The 15,797-nt window shown below is 41.7% G+C and overlaps 2 protein-coding genes across 2 annotated transcripts; both read left to right on the top strand.

The window, feature by feature from the left end:
• Positions 1-1,470: 1,470 nt before the first annotated feature.
• On the top strand, positions 1,471-4,961 carry LOC311117209 (protein S100-A13-like). Its single transcript, XM_084157497.1, has 3 exons — positions 1,471-1,549; positions 3,473-3,604; positions 4,447-4,961. Exons 1-3 carry the CDS (start codon positions 1,538-1,540, stop codon positions 4,615-4,617), a joined length of 315 nt encoding a protein of 104 aa, XP_084013623.1. The 5' UTR covers positions 1,471-1,537; the 3' UTR covers positions 4,618-4,961.
• A 1,045-nt stretch (positions 4,962-6,006) lies between these two features.
• Positions 6,007-15,307, top strand: LOC311115308 (uncharacterized protein). Its single transcript, XM_084157293.1, has 15 exons — positions 6,007-6,120; positions 6,227-6,416; positions 7,916-8,031; positions 8,165-8,300; positions 8,646-8,766; positions 8,984-9,100; positions 10,541-10,655; positions 10,765-10,911; positions 11,791-11,902; positions 12,190-13,694; positions 13,831-14,030; positions 14,163-14,265; positions 14,404-14,472; positions 14,643-14,777; positions 14,939-15,307. Exons 2-15 carry the CDS (start codon positions 6,227-6,229, stop codon positions 15,206-15,208), a joined length of 3,336 nt encoding a protein of 1,111 aa, XP_084013419.1. The 5' UTR covers positions 6,007-6,120; the 3' UTR covers positions 15,209-15,307.
• The last annotated feature ends 490 nt before the right edge of the window (positions 15,308-15,797 follow it).

The following is a 15,797-nucleotide window of genomic DNA, read 5'->3' on the forward strand; positions in this document are numbered from 1 at the left end:
CACCATTTTGTATACATCTGGCCCTTCATTGGACACTGTGTTAACAAACCTCCAAACGAGCTTCAATGCCATACAACAATCCTTCAGTAGCCTTCAACTGCTCTTAAACACTAGTAAAACTAAATGCATGCTTTTCAATCGAACGCTGCTAGCACCCGCCCACCCGACTAGAATCACCACTCTCGACGGGTCTGACCTAGAGTATGTGGACAACTACAAATATCTAGGTGTCTGGTTAGACTGTAAACTCAACTTCCAGACTCACATAAAGAATCTCCAATCCAAAGTTAAATCTAGAATCGGCTTCCTATTTCGCAACAAAGCCTCCTTCACTCATGCTGCCAAACATGCCCTCGTAAAACTGACTATCCTACCGATCCTTGACTTCGGCGATGTCATTTACAAAATAGCCTCCAACACTCTACTCAGCAAATTGGATGTAGTCTATCACAGTGCCATCCGTTTTGTCTCCAAAGCCCCATACACTACCCACCACTGTGACCTGTACGCTCTTGTTGGCTGGTCCTCACTACATGTTCGTCGTCAAACCCACTGGCTCCAGGCCATCTATAAATCACTGCTAGGCAAATCCCCGCCTTATCTTAGCTCATTGGTCACCATAGCAGTACCCACCCGTAGTCTGCGCTCCAGCAGGTATATCTCACTGGTCATTCCCAAAGCCAACACCTCCTTTGGCCGCCATTCCTTCCAGTTCTCTGCTGCCAATGACTGGAACGAATTGCAAAAATCTCTGAAGCTGGAGACTCTTATCTCCCTCAATAACTTTAAGCATCAGTTGTCAGAGCACCTTACCGATCACTGCACCTGTACACAGCCCATCTGAAATTAGCCCACCCAACTACCTCATCCCTATATTGTTATTTATTTTGCTCTTTTGCACCCCAGTATCTCTATTTGCACATCATCTCTTGCACATCTAGCATTCCAGTGTTAATACTATTGTAATTATTCTGCACTATAGCCTATTTATTGCCTTACCTCCATAACTTGCTACATTTGCACACACTGTATATATATTTTCTGTTGTATTTCTGACTTTATGTTTTTTTTACCCCATATGTAACTCTGTGTTGTTTTTATTGCACTACTTTGCTTTATCTTGGCCAGGTCGCAGTTGTAAATGAGAACCTGTTCTCAACTGGCTTACCTGGTTAAATAAAGGTGAAATAAAATTTTAAAAAACTATGACTTTGTAAATGGGGTGGAAACGCCCACAAAGTTTGTATTAAAAAGTACAATAAATAAGTAAACTGAATAACAACAAAACTGAATAACAACACACACACGTCTCATGTTTCCACTCTCAGTTCATTATACAGTCCCAGTGTTAAATTTGGGTACTTTTTTTGTTGAATCTCAGTGTTTCTCCTCCCCATTCCTTGTCTGGTGCTGGGGTGGAATCCAGTTTGTTTGTTTTTTGTGGGAGGATACGAGATTCCAGCCAGCATGTCAATGGAACGCTGATAAGAAAAGTTTAGTCCTTTTCCTCTTGACTGGACATACCAAAACGGACTCAATGGCGACGAAGGTATGATATATCACCTTGTAAGAGTTGTTTTCTTGCCATTAATAATCTTTGTAAGTAATTCATAATCTGTTTATTATTTTGATATCCAGAATTTGTGATTCAAACGCACAGGAGATGTCATCAAGTTATAAACTAGGGCGCCGGCTCTCACCTATAGGACTTTAGTGCAAACTGACATCAGCGCATGATGTACGCTAAAGCGCTAACATGTTAGAGCGCATCAAATCGAAACCAATTTTGTGATTTAACCAAAGTATATAATTAGCCTACGTTATGCTCACTGGTCTTGTGCATTTCATTTTGACACGGAATGCGCAATCTGGGTGCCAGTTATTTTGGAGCAGTTGAGTGTCCTGTGCCTCGACAGTCGGCGTAGTGTAATAGAAAGCACGGGGAATCAATCAGGTTGGCGCATCCCTTCCTACGGAAACGTTGGAATGCGGTCCATTGCATGCACAGTTTCGATACGCTTTTTTGTAAAAGAGGTACAGCTATAATTTTTGCTTGGCTATTTGAATACTATCTGAATTTCTTGCATTGAAATTTGGTTTCCAGCTACCATTGATAGTAAAAGTAGACGCCTCGCACATAGAATAGGTGCAGTACAGTGGGATTTAATGAGCCCAGAGTTCAGCGCAGGGATATGCAATGTTTTACAAAACGCTACCCGAGATGAATAGGAGTAACGTTCTACCGCGTTGGCCAACACCCAGAAGGTAAATCTGTGAGAGCTGCCAGTGCTGACTGACAGGGGGTTCTGCAACGCTTGAGTAAGATTGTTAAATGAATGAATGAATCAGTCAGTCAATTTTTAGTTTAATACAATTCTGCTGAAATATACACTATGTATGCAAAACATTAGCACCCCCAAATGCCCTCAGAACAGCCTAAATTCGTCAGGGCATGGACTCTACACGGTGTCGAAAGCGTTCCACAGGGATGCTGGCCCATGTTGACTCCAATTCTTCCCACAGTTGTGTCAAGTTGGCTGGATGTGCTTTTGGGTAGTGGAACATTCTTGATGCACATGGGAAACTGTTGAGTGTAAAAAAAAAACAGAAGCATTGTAGTTCTTGACACACTTAAACCGGTATGCCTGGCTCCTACTACATACCCTGTTCTAAGGGACTTAAATATTTGGAGTTGCCCATTCACCCTCTAAATGGCACACATACACAATCAATGTCTCAAGGCTTTAAAATCCTTCTTTAACCTGTCTCCTCCCCTACATCTACACCAATTAAAGTAGATTTATCAGGTGACATCAATAAGGGACCATAGCTTTCACCTGGTCAGTCTGTGACAGTTCACATTTCCTAATTGATTTGATATTTCAGTAAATGTTGATTTATCTGCCACAATATCTGCATCATCATGGGAAAAAAATTAATTGCAGAATCTCAGATTCAGAACGAATTGGTACAATTCCAAAATTCAATTGAGGGTGGATTGTATAGGATTCTGAAGTGTGTAATTTTTTCACATATACACTGAGTGTACAAAACATTAGGAACACTTGCTCTTTCAATGACAATCTGTCTGCTGTGTAATAGCAGTTTAATTAATTACAATTGGGGAACTCCTTCAAATGCTTCAAAAGTACAGGTCATTTTATCATAAGGGTGTGTCAAGCAACAAGCCCTAAACAAATGTTCATGACTAGCCCTGAGCCTTAACACATAGTGGTATTGTTCTTGGGTAAACATTAGCCTAACAGTATTGTGGGTGACACATATATTTTTTACTACCAGGTGTGCACTGTGCAGGATACTGATCATAATGTGATTACAAATGAGTAACTTACACTCAGGATTATGTTGTGTTATGCATAGTACAACTTATCTGTCATAACTATTAAAAAAGTGGATACTCCCCTCAAATCTGCTCTTAATCTTTTTGTGTTATTCTCTCTCACCCCCCAAGTACTCAGATCTGGAGTTGGCGTTGAACACCCTGGTGACTCAGTTCCATGGTGCTGCAGCCAACAATGCCCCCACACTAACCACAGAGGAGTTCCAGAACCTGGTCTCCACACAGCTACCCACCCTTGTCAAGGTAATATGAAACCCCACAGTAAAGTATGACTCTGTTCCAATACATTCATTCCTTCCTTGAGGTAATCACTGATCTGACATCACTGAATTCAGGAAATCTGTGTAGTTTAACATTTTAACATTTAAGTCATTTAGCAGACACTCTTATCCAGAGCGACTTACAGTTAGTTAGTGCATATATGTTCATACTGGCCCCCGTGGGAATCCTTTAGCAGTCTAATCTCTCCCATCTGGCTGTGTGTTGCCTCCCCCTTGTGGCTCCACCTAGTTCAACTGAATATATTGCATAATTACATTCTTACATCTATCCAGCCATTACTGTTTCATGGTTTGTGGATTGATGGGGTGGGGTAGGGTCCAATAAGAGCTATTTGGATGGCTCTATTTAAATATGGACCATAAATTATGTTGACGTTATATTTTTCTACCCTTTAACAAAACAAAACATACACATACAAACGACAACATCACACAAACATCAACTACATCACCCCTGCCCAGACCCACATGCTCACACCCCCATCTCCAGCGCCCGCATCACTCTCTGCCACATGGCCTCAAACTTTACCATTTTGTTTCTCTCCCACACACTTTCAACATTGTGTTAACGATGGAGGATTGGTTGATTTCCAGTTTTTAATTGTACGTTTTTTCAAGATGATTGACGAGAAAAGTATCGTCCAACCCATTGGGTATCTCACTGCACCCTCATATGCCATGTCTTGAAATACAGTATGCAGACAGACGGATTAAAATACATTTACATTGTAATACTTCTGACAGCCAACTTTCAAACTCCACCCATAACTTTTGGACTTTATAACTTTCTACCCTTTCTAATAGCCAGCAGGAGATGAACAAGGCTTCAGCCAGCTGCTGCAGCAGATTGGAGTGAAGGATGGAAAGGGGGTCCCCTTTGAGAACTTTTGGAACTTAGTCCAGACACTGGCCACCATTCAATATGGACAGAGGAGCCAGGAGAAGACCATCAAGTGTAACTGCGTTCTACAGTGAGGACCTGGTCAAACATTATCTTAGGAAACCTACCACTTAAGGGAACAGTTTACACCTAGTGTTCTAACTTCCTAACCCCTCCTCCCTGGCTGTCCACACCTGGTTGTTATGTATCTGCCGTCTGCCGCAGAGGGGGTTAATAAAGTTGTAGGCCTATTGGATGGTTAAATGAAAGGTTTACATTATAGTCTTCTATTCCATCTGCAGTTACCCAACATTATTATTTCAACTGCTTTGTTATGTCAGTTTTTATGGATAATAGCATGCTATTTATGTTTTCATTATTTACATTGTTGTCACACTTATTAAAACCAACATGTCAAATGCTGAAATGACTAGAAATGAAACATAGTATGTGTGTTATTTTCATGATAATTGTATTACTTGTTGAATAGGCTATAGGTATATCATGGACGCTACCAACTCTAGAATACACAACAACACTATTCAGTCTACTCCTTTATGTAGGTCTGACTCCACCTACTGACTCTGGATCTGATAATTTGTCATTCCTAGTGCTAATGTCAGAATTAGAGGAAGAGTAATCTGATCCTAGATCTGTGGTTATGCGGCAACGTCTCGCTCAAAACAACCGAACCACAGAGTTTCTAAACCCAGAGGTTCAACATTGCGAGACTTCCGGGAACGCTTGCTAAACAGACCAAGCAGACCAGGCCTGGACTTTAGGTTTGAGAAGTCAATGGACGTGCTCGAGAGGATCAAAACTGTAATGTATCATGGGTAAATTGACTGATATACAAATAATAATCAATAGTTATTTATGATGGAAGGTGATTTGTAGATCAGTCAGTCGGCAGTCGCCTGCACTGTCTGCTGCAACGTCGAACAAGTCCAATGAGAGAAGTGAAACATTCTTCCTTAGTTGTTAATTTTCTCGAAATCTAAAGGCACAACCTAGATTCGAGCCAATGTCTTAAGTAGTTGAACATGTTATAACTCCAACCTCGTGAAAGTGACAAACTGACACATTTTCGTCAAAAACAACTTTATATGACCTCCCGAGTGGCGCAGTGGTCTAAGGCACTGCATCGCAGTGCTAGCTGTGTTACTAGAGATCCTGGTTCGAGTTCAGTTGGTAGAACAGGTTGTGGGTTCGATTCCCACGGGGGGCCAGTATAAACAAAAAATAAAATGTATGCACTCACGAACTGTAAGTCGCTCTGGACAAGAGCGTCTGCTAAATTACGTATATGGAATGAGTGCCTTTGTGGGCCTGCACATGTTCAGTTCGGCGCAAGACGACTGTTAGACCGGATGACGTGTTCCTGCTCATGAGTTTAGCTAGCCAACGGCGCAATGACGAGAAGCAGTTTATGCATAGCTGGACTATCTTTGCTCAAACCTCTTCCGGTCAAATTTTTTTTTTTCAGTCTGAAAGAATATCCGGAGTAGCTTGCCTTAGTTTAGATCCTGCGCAAGGTAAATGCAAAAACCGTTTAACGGATTTTATTCTCGTTTGCGTGCGAATAATCATCAAAAGAGGTAAGTATCGCCTTAAATAGGCATACATTATGATTATGAATAATAATGCAAGGCTCGTTTTTCTCTCGTTAAAAGCTATTTATCCTGGCACGACTCTTCCACACAGATGGACAATGGCGGGCGAAGCGACGGTGACTTTCCGTTGGGGCCGAACGTAGTAAAAGAATCGGGAACCTATGGAAATTGTGTCCTCTGTGGGTTAACTTTAAGCCATGAGCGATATCCCCAACTTCTTCCCTGTTTGCACTCTATTTGTCAAGCATGCCTGCCCCCAAACAATCCAGGGATGCAGAAAGGTATGAAACACTTTTGTTGAACACAACTGTGGGTTTGGTGAGTTTACTGTATCGAGCCTTTGGAATAAGGACGGTTCTATCTAACATTTCGGTCAAAAATGAGTTATTCACATAGTTAGAGTTGCTCTTGACTTTAGATGGGGTCATTCACTGAGTTGCTCTTTAGATGGTCCTTCACATGTGAGACATGTCGGAAAAAAAGAAAAATGTGGACGTTTTATATCCACAAACAGCTTTGCTTTGAACAAAGCACACAATGCTGGGTTTCCAATGAAAAATAATTGCATGTAAAGTGATATCATGAAAGAGGAAAGACATTGTGGTGTCTGAGACAACGATGCCGATTATGCTGTGATGATAAGAATTCCGCTGACGCTGTACTTTGATTATAAAGGTTTATTGTATCAAAGATCGCAGTATCAATTTACAGATATCTGGAGAACGGCCCAATCTGTTAATATGTTGTTTCTCTCTCGTCCTTTGTTCAAACATGGTATTTTGAACAAAGGATTTTGACCTTCAGACACTACAACATCACAAAACGACTAAAATGTAAATTATTCTGAGATCTGGGACTCTCCACATTTTAAAAACATTTTAGTCATTTAGCAGACGCTCTTATCCAGAGAGACTTACAGGAGCAATTAGGGTTAAGTGCCTTGCTCAAGGGCACATCGACAGATTTTTCACCTAGTCGGCTCGGGGATTAGAACCGGCGACCTTTCGGTTACTGGCACAACGCTCTTAACCACTAAGCTACCTGCCGCCCCATATCTCAAAACTATATACATTTTGCAGATAGAACCAATAGTTGATTATTCGTATCATGATGCTCCTTTGCAATTATTTAGATTTTTTTCACCACTTTTGTAGAATAATGCCTGGCCACAACTTCTGCTCTTTCTGGCAAAAAATAAGTAAATACAGGTACCTTGGAGCATGTTAAAGGCCCATTGGAGAGGCATCCCTGTTTTTATCTTGTTCTATATAGATATTGAAGAAGTATTTCACGGAAAATACAAACTTACCACATTTCATGGATAACTAGCAAGTAGTTTGCTTGCTCTGGGCATCAAAGACCAGAAAAATATATTAGTTTACTCATCCAGAGCTAAGCTTTAGCCATGTTGCTAGTTATCCATGGTGTATTTGACATTTTAGTGAACTATTCCTTTAACAAATATATGGTGAACATGAATTAATGTATTTATGTGATTTGAAGGATGGAGGGGATACTCTTTATTTAACTATTTAAATGGCTTTACTTTTCTTTTTAAATTAATCTTATCATTCAGTGCCAGATATAACCTTTTACTCAACCCACAGATGAGAATGCTTAATATCTCATAACTAGACTTTTAGCAGATAGAACCTTATAATTCCAAGGTCACAGTAACATTATCTAGGGGAGAGGCCAGACAAGACAATCACAGTGTTTTAGACAGGAACATTGAGAAGGGAAACGTTACAACAAGTCTTATTTCTCTCTCTATCTTCAGATCTCTCTATCTCTCCAGCATGTCCGTCCTGTGACCTGCCATTCAATATTCTGGAAGTCAAAGATAATCTCTTTATTAAGAACTTTTCCAACGATCTCTGGACTAGTAATGTCAAGGTGAGACATTTTTGGGGCTAATATGAATAACTCCCATCAATAATAATAACTCAGTCAATGATAGAGCTGTTCCCATAGCCTGTGAATGCCTTTTTTCATTCTGTGTATTCCATCATCACCTCTGTGACTGCAGTGTACCTGTTGTGAGGGGTTCGTGGCGAGTGGCTGGTGTGTGGAGTGTGGAGAGGCGCTGTGTTCGGAGTGTGTATCTGCACACAGGAGAGTGAAAGTGACGAAGGACCACACCATCAGGCTCCAACCCCCAACAGGTCTGCCCTAGAAAATCATCATCTGGAATTATATAGCCTCAATACCATGCTATTGAACACTATGGCTATTCTTTTGACATGGAGAATTAGGCTTATCTGCTCAGTCGTACAAACATCATACCATCTTATGCAATCACCTTGTAATATTCAAGTTATATTTTATTATCTGGTCACTGCACACACACACACACACACACAACAGATCTGGGCCTCCCAAACATACACTTAGAGGTCAGACTGAGCCAGACAAAGCCATCAAACACTTAGTTTATAATACCAGGACATACTTACTGAAATAGCATGTTCATATACTAGAATGTATCATATTTTTGTATTCCCCTGCAGGAGTCTCCACCCCCACAGTGTTTTGTCCCTCCCACAAACATGAGCCAATCAAGCTCTTCTGTTTGACCTGCGATCAGCTGACCTGTCGAGACTGCCAACTAATGGATCACAGGAACCACAGGTACGTTTCCTTGCATATTGTAAATACAGTCACAGTATCATGGAAGGTGAGGTTGGGCCTAGTTCAAATACTGTAGAAGAAGCATCCTTACCTACCTTAAAGTAATCGCTAAAAACACAATTAGATTACTTAAAGGAAGAGGATGAGATGGATTCTTTAAGCATTTGAACAGGGCCGAAGGCTGTTCTCCTGAGTCTCCACTTCCATTCCCATGCAGTTTCCAGTTCCTCCATGAGGCAATGGCCAGCCAGAAAGAGCAGCTTCAGTCCCTGGTGCAGAGAGTGAGGCAGCAGAGAGTTGCAGTGAAGCAGAGCCTCCTGGACATGGATGGCAGGTAATAACTAGTCAATTACACTGGAATGAAATTACAATATTGGAACAGGAGTTTCTTGTCACAAGGCATGAACTTCATGTCACAGAAGTAAATCTTCTATCTGCTATATTGTTTACAACTAGGTCCTCTGCATCTTAGTTGGAACAGAAACCTGTTCCAACCTGGCCCTGGTGGGGATGAAAACCCTGTCAAACTGCAGCAACCTTATACTTGTTCATATTAATTATATTTAGACTAGATTAGGAGGGGGATTTCCTCCACCCAGACACAGAGACAACAACTGATAGACAATAGAACTCACAGGGCTGAGCTTGCTTTATGCATGTTTGCATCATGCAGGACTATGCAACTGTAGGCCTTATAAAAAAGTAACTCACATCTGTCATCACTATTATGTTGAATGATTAATTCCAGTTAATAATTTTGGATTGAAAACGTATAGGCAGCCTAGCCACCCCAATTTTGAATATGAACCTAATTTAATCACATTCACATTTTCTCTTGACACACAAATGGACTATAAATACATAACGTTACCTTAGTTACCCTGACCAACTGGACAGCGCACATAGACTGTATGCAGCTGCTCTTATTAGTAGCCTACAGACTAGTTGATCAGACTGAAAAATTGTATTGTTTTCATCCCATACAGCATGTCAGATCTAATGTTTAGGTGTAGCCTAGGCTGCTGCAGGGTTGTTGATTTCATCATAAATCAGCCATGAATCCCCTTGTGACAGGGGGAATGGAAGCTTGTTGTGTGCAACAGGGAGGGGCAATTAAATGCAAGCTTAATTTTTTGTTATTGAAATTAAAACATTTCTAGCCTGTCAATCCATGGGTAACAGAGTGACGTGTTACATTCATCCCACTCAGTTTCCCACCACAAAACACCAGAAAATGGCCAAAAAGAGTAGAACCAGCTCACCTGCTTTTACACTATGATTTGACTATGAAATGTTCAATGTTTCTTTAGAAAAAATATTTCAAAAGGAATAGTTTCACCATATTAAAACGAGAGTACAGTAACATAGATGACCTTAAAATGAGGGACAGACGTAAATGAATCTAATCACATTAAATCAATAATAATCTTCAGAAATGACTTTGTCAAAGCAACAACATAACTAGGGCTTTACAATGATGGTGAGAACGTAGAGATATTTTATTTATTTAAATGGGTTAAAATCTTCCTTGAAGTCACAGAGGGTGCACGGAGGGACATGTCAAAATGCAGAATTTTGGCACTTTAGCAAGTCTTTGTTCATATTGAAAATCTGATTTATTTAATTCTCCATGTGTACTATATTAAAGGGCACTTCGTTTTATACAACAGGCTTTTAAAATTCAATATCGGTACACAAGTTCTACTTATATATCAAAGGGATGCAAAAGGCATTAATTTTGTGGAACCACCCACATGTTCTCTCCCACTCGCAGATTGCTGGACATAACAGAACTCAAGTCAAAGCTGAAGGAGAGCCTGAAGAGAATGCTTTTTGCCACTGTTCAACTCTTAAAATCGAGAGCCATGTCGCTCTACAGCAACATAGAGGTATTTCAGCTACCCAAGACTAACACCCTGCATGAAAGCTAAAGAAAGTGTGTGCGTGTGATTTTACTCTCGGTTTGAGTTGATAAAATGCTTGCTCATGTCCACCTAGACTATGTGTAATGCCGAGGTGGCGGGGATCGAGACGAGACGGAGTGCACTTAACAGACTGGGGCAGAGGCAGGAGTATGTTGCTGACTTTGCTGAGAAAGCCCTGAATGTAGAGGACTTCTTTGCCCTGCTCTCCTGCAAAGGGCAGGTAGGAACCCACTTGTTCTGACTGTACAAGGCTGCTCACACATTTCTTTGTTTTTCTTTTGGCTTATATGAGAGTGCCTTATCCCCCATCTCCCCCAAAGACACTTCACAACAGGGTTTGGGTCAATTCTGAATTGAGTTACGAATTGCTCTTTTATTAAAATTCTTGAATTTGAATTGGCCACACCCCACATGAAGCAGAATTTGAATTGAATTTGAATGAAAGGAAGTGGAATGTAATTATATAAAATTCAGTGAAATTCAAATGGCTTATTTATTCAACAAATCACCATAGAAATGTTTATTTTGACATAATGTATGGTACCAGTAGCATAAGGTTGAAACATTTCATTTTTAAAACTCTTTCTCCTAAAACCATTAAAAATAATTACAGTGGTCTGGAAATATTCTAAGATCATGTTGTGGGTTGTCTATAATAATTAATCATTCCCTTAATGTTTTTAAATTTCAGAATACATTTCCCAGAATGCATTATGTCAAACACTGCAGTATGGAAGGGAATAATCTAACGTCTCATGACAAAGAAAGAGACTGTTTGACATCTTTCAGTTATAATTAAACTAATATTTGAAATGGTATGTGTGTATTCTTTGCATTAATAAGTGGCATATCCTTTTTGATAAAATATTTGTCAAATGAATGAGACTTTCATGTTTCATGTCTTAGTTCAATTGGTTTTAATTAAATTCTACTTCCTTTAATTCAAATTTTGCTTTCTGTGGGATATGGCCAATTCAAATGTATTATTCGTATTGAATTAACTTTAGAAATTCCGAATTGACCCCAATCCTGCTTCACAAACATTACCACATCAACACACATGCACAACCCTATTGACACATGCTCCTCTCATCCACAGATTGGATCCCAGTTACAGCATCTCTTGACTCAGAGTACTGAGCCCCCGGGGACCATGCTTAAGTTGCAGCTGGTGATTACTGATGACTTCAAGAAGCTTATTGCTTCCTTTGGTAAATCAAGATACTCAATCTCCTATTAATGTAGGCTGTGCTGTCTTGGATTTAACAAAATCCTTAGATTAAATCAGAAACTTTTTTTTTAGCATTGATTATAACGTAACGATGTGGTAGTCCAGTGATGCCCATTTAGTGTTGTTAAAATAGCGTGCCAAACTCAACTCAAGGAATTTTGTCAATGCGTATGGGACCTAGGACGCAAGATTGAGACCGTCTGGTCTTGACCATTGCATTTATATAATTGCTCCTACAATAATATTATTTTTCTTCCTTTTTTCCAGTTAAACTTTTGGGTGATATTGTCCCCTTTGCCCGATCAGATGTTAGTCAAGACAGCAATCCCCTGGAAAACCAAAAAAGACCCAATGCTCCCTCTGGCCAGACCTCTTCCAGTGCTCCTCACATGTCCATCCATTCTGTTTCCCCTCCACATACCCCTGTCTTCCAGACCCCACGCCCCTCTTACACTTCCCCATCCAGTCCCCTCAGTCAGCCCTCCTCTTCCCAGCCCTCCACCCCCCGTGAGCCTCCTCCTCCTTATCGCTCCCTGCCTGTCTACACCCCTTCAAACCTTCCATTGAGCCATCCTGTGGCACCTCAGCACCACCCATCTACACTAGCCCCATCTCACTCCTCCCTGAATATACATAATCCACCATTCTGTCATCCATCAAACCCTGCCCAGCCATCACTTGTCCCTGCACTTCATGTCCAGTCACCGTTGGTCCCCACAAACCATGCCCAGCTGTCCCCTGTTCAGCCTCCGACCTCCCCATCTCTCCAACTACTGATCGAGGCCACACCTAGACTTTATGGTATGTTCAAGGCAACTCCTCCACCTGGACCTGGACGATATCGAAAAGCTAAGGATGGAAAGTCCTGGACGTTCCACTCATACTCACCTGTAGAGTTCTGCCTCCCACCTTCTGGCTCTGCCACTCCTGCACCCGTAGCTCAGCATCAGAATAGGAACTTTCCAGAATCACAGCTACTGTGGATCCTCGATCAGCCTCCCTCTGTAAACCCCATCCCTGTCCTCCCGGTGAAAGCCCTAGCAGACTCCCCCTGTGATAGAAGCCTGCCCTCTACTGGTCTGGCAGACCCTGACCCAAACTCTCAGGTCAGGGAGAATGAGCCCACCTCTACTGTCACTGAGTTGGAGACTGACACAGAGGCAGACCGTGCTATGGAGTTGGAGGACCCATCAGCCTGGGGTGATAGAAATGCAGATGCCTGCTCGGACAGTACTTCTTCAGATCTGCCATTCACAGAGACTTTGTCTACTGAGAGGACCTCTAATCATCTCTCTCACAGTTTCTTAACCCAAACCCACCACCCCAAAAAAGAAATTGACACGGACCCTAACAGTAAACCCCATTCTGTGCGTAGGACCCATACTGCCCCCCACAACAATAACAAGATAGCTTATGACCAACAACATGAGGAAGCTAAGGATATCAGGTCACTTCATCGGCATGTGAAGAACTGTAAAACCGAGCTGCCAACACCCATTAGAGAGATATTGGAGGGCCCCTATCCAAGCCCAACCAGGACAGGTTCGGTGGTGGCCACTGAAATGCCAACCAGGCAACCCAACACCACCCAGCCACCGAGCTCGACCAATGGCAACAATGTTAACAACTCAAGGTCCTGGCAACCCAGGGTCTTGATGTTTCGGTTACCCATCTCCACCCCCACTTCTGGATGCGCTCTTCCTCAGTTCCTGCTTGTCCCAGGGACCAGCAAAGATGAGATTATTCTGCAAGAGATTGCAGAAGACCACCAGGTAAGCACACTGCTGCACTACATGTTATGTTCTTGATTTAAAGGCTGGGTTAAGGTTAGTGATAAAGCACTTTACGTTGTCCTTTCTAGCTTAGCAAGATAGTGATGATGATCTATCCCCTCCGCTGTTGTTGCAGTCCCATGGCGATGACATCACACCACCAGAGTCAGACAACCTCCTCTGGACTAAGGCCCTGTCCTCCCCAGAGAGTCCCCCACTGCTCCAGTATGTGAGCTGTGCGGCCTGCCACACTGTTGGCGGTTCGCTATTCTGTGTGGAGTGTGGGAGGGGCTACCACCAAGATTGTCATATCCCACCCATTGGTCCTTCCTTCTGGTAATCTCTCTAAAGATTTAAAGTAATAGTTTCTGTGTAAAGTTCCAGTTTGGTGGAGTTGATATTGAGGGAATACTCTAGTCTGAGTTCCTTGTGTTAAAGCTGTGTGCTGTCTGTCTCCCTCTCTGGTAGGGAGGAGTGGAAGTGTTCTCTTTGTCAGGACCTGGCCGACACCACAGACCCCTACAGTGATGACAGGCACAGGACTATGTGCCTCAGCCTAGCAGACCAGAGGGTAAGATTCACCCCGTTGTGGATTTGAATTTGGATCCTCCTGCTAAGTCGGATAGCATTTAAATTGAGCTTTTGGACCTGTAACGTCTTAGTTTCAATGCTGGCATTAACCAGATCTTTTTCCTTCCTTTGCTAACAGAAATGTGAGCATCTCCTACTCTTTCTAAGGTGTGAGAATGACAGAAACATCCTTTGCAGCACGGCTGAGGTGTGTATGAAAATATATATTAAAAACATGTTATTTTTTTATGATCACTCTGTCCTGGCCAAAATGGCATATTGTAACTCAATGGCATTAGTGATATTTGTAAATAATCTTATCTGTTGCTATTATTTACCACATTTATAATGAGAGCTCTCATACTTTTGTCTCTTCAGCCCCCCTCAGATTCAATATGTCTTGACTCCATACATGGAAGGCTGCTACAACATCGATCACCCCCTTACCGTACCCCCTCCGAGTTTGTCTCTGACGTCTGGGTCCTTTTCGACACCATGTTGATGAACTCAAAGGTTGTCACATCTTTTCAAATGTAATTTTAATGAAAGCGTTTGCTAAACTACCAAATTACCAGAAAATTTACAGAAAAAATACCAGGCAAATTCAATTGAATGTACAAAAAATGTAATCACCCACATCCATTCACCTCTCAATTTTTTTTCTCATCTCAAAGGACCAGGAGTTGGTTATCAAGCTACGGGGCAGCTTTCAGATGAAGTTAGGTGAAGTGTTTGGGACAGCTCTCCACCCCTCCCTCCTCAGCCACCCTAACAGCAGCTGGACTGAGACGGGGGAACCAACAGCTGCAGGGACTCTGAAGAGGATGAGGGAGTTGCTGAACATGTTCAATGTGCCTAAAGCTAAGAAACATCACTCCCAGGTCAAAGTTGAAGCAGATGAAAATGAAACAAATACGAAAAAACTGAAAAAAGATGCAGACTGAATAATGGCCATTGAAGTGGAGACTCAGAAATGCTATGTTGTTAGTCAATTATATACAACTGACATTTTACTTTTTTTCATTAAACTAAATACAGAAGGGATTAAGTGTGTGACTTTGTTTTTGGACATTTGTAACAACTATGCAATATACTATGCAATACTGTAGCCTTTTGTACTGTACGATTCTATGTATGCCTGTGTTTCAAACGTACTAAAGTTGGCCTGGATGAAAGGTGCACTGCATGAGCGGACTGCAATGAAAGATTCAACCAGTGACCTTGGTGATGCTGAAACAACCCCACCAGATGGCGCCTGAGTAAAAGCTCACTGATCAGGGGTGAACAACTTCTGGCTGTCCTGGAGGGCTGCAGTCCTGATGGTTTTTGATTTTCCCCTAACTGATCAATTAATATCACTGATTCCCCAGAGGTGTACTAACTGTCAATGGTGTGTGCAGTGCACACATTTACTCTCCCAGAGTTAAAGCAGTCTAAAGTGGTTTGGTTAGTGTTTCGCATTTGTCTGATATGTTCTTATTTTCAGTAGGTTTGTGTAACTACTCATGTTAGAGGGGATTTAACAATAGATAA

This window comes from Coregonus lavaretus (assembly GCF_964263955.1).
Source record: "Coregonus lavaretus genome assembly, chromosome: 3".
NCBI lineage: Eukaryota > Metazoa > Chordata > Actinopteri > Salmoniformes > Salmonidae > Coregonus > Coregonus lavaretus.

Coding starts and splice junctions, on each gene's coding strand:
- LOC311117209 (XM_084157497.1), top strand. Junction 3,605..4,446: donor AGCTACCCACCCTTGTCAAG/GTAATATGAAAC, acceptor CCTTTCTAATAG/CCAGCAGGAGATGAACAAGG.
- LOC311115308 (XM_084157293.1), top strand. CDS start 6,227: ATGGACAATGGCGGGCGAAGCGACGGTGACTTTCCGTTGGGGCCGAAC. Junction 14,266..14,403: donor TCAGCCTAGCAGACCAGAGG/GTAAGATTCACC, acceptor CTTTGCTAACAG/AAATGTGAGCATCTCCTACT. Junction 14,473..14,642: donor TCCTTTGCAGCACGGCTGAG/GTGTGTATGAAA, acceptor TTGTCTCTTCAG/CCCCCCTCAGATTCAATATG.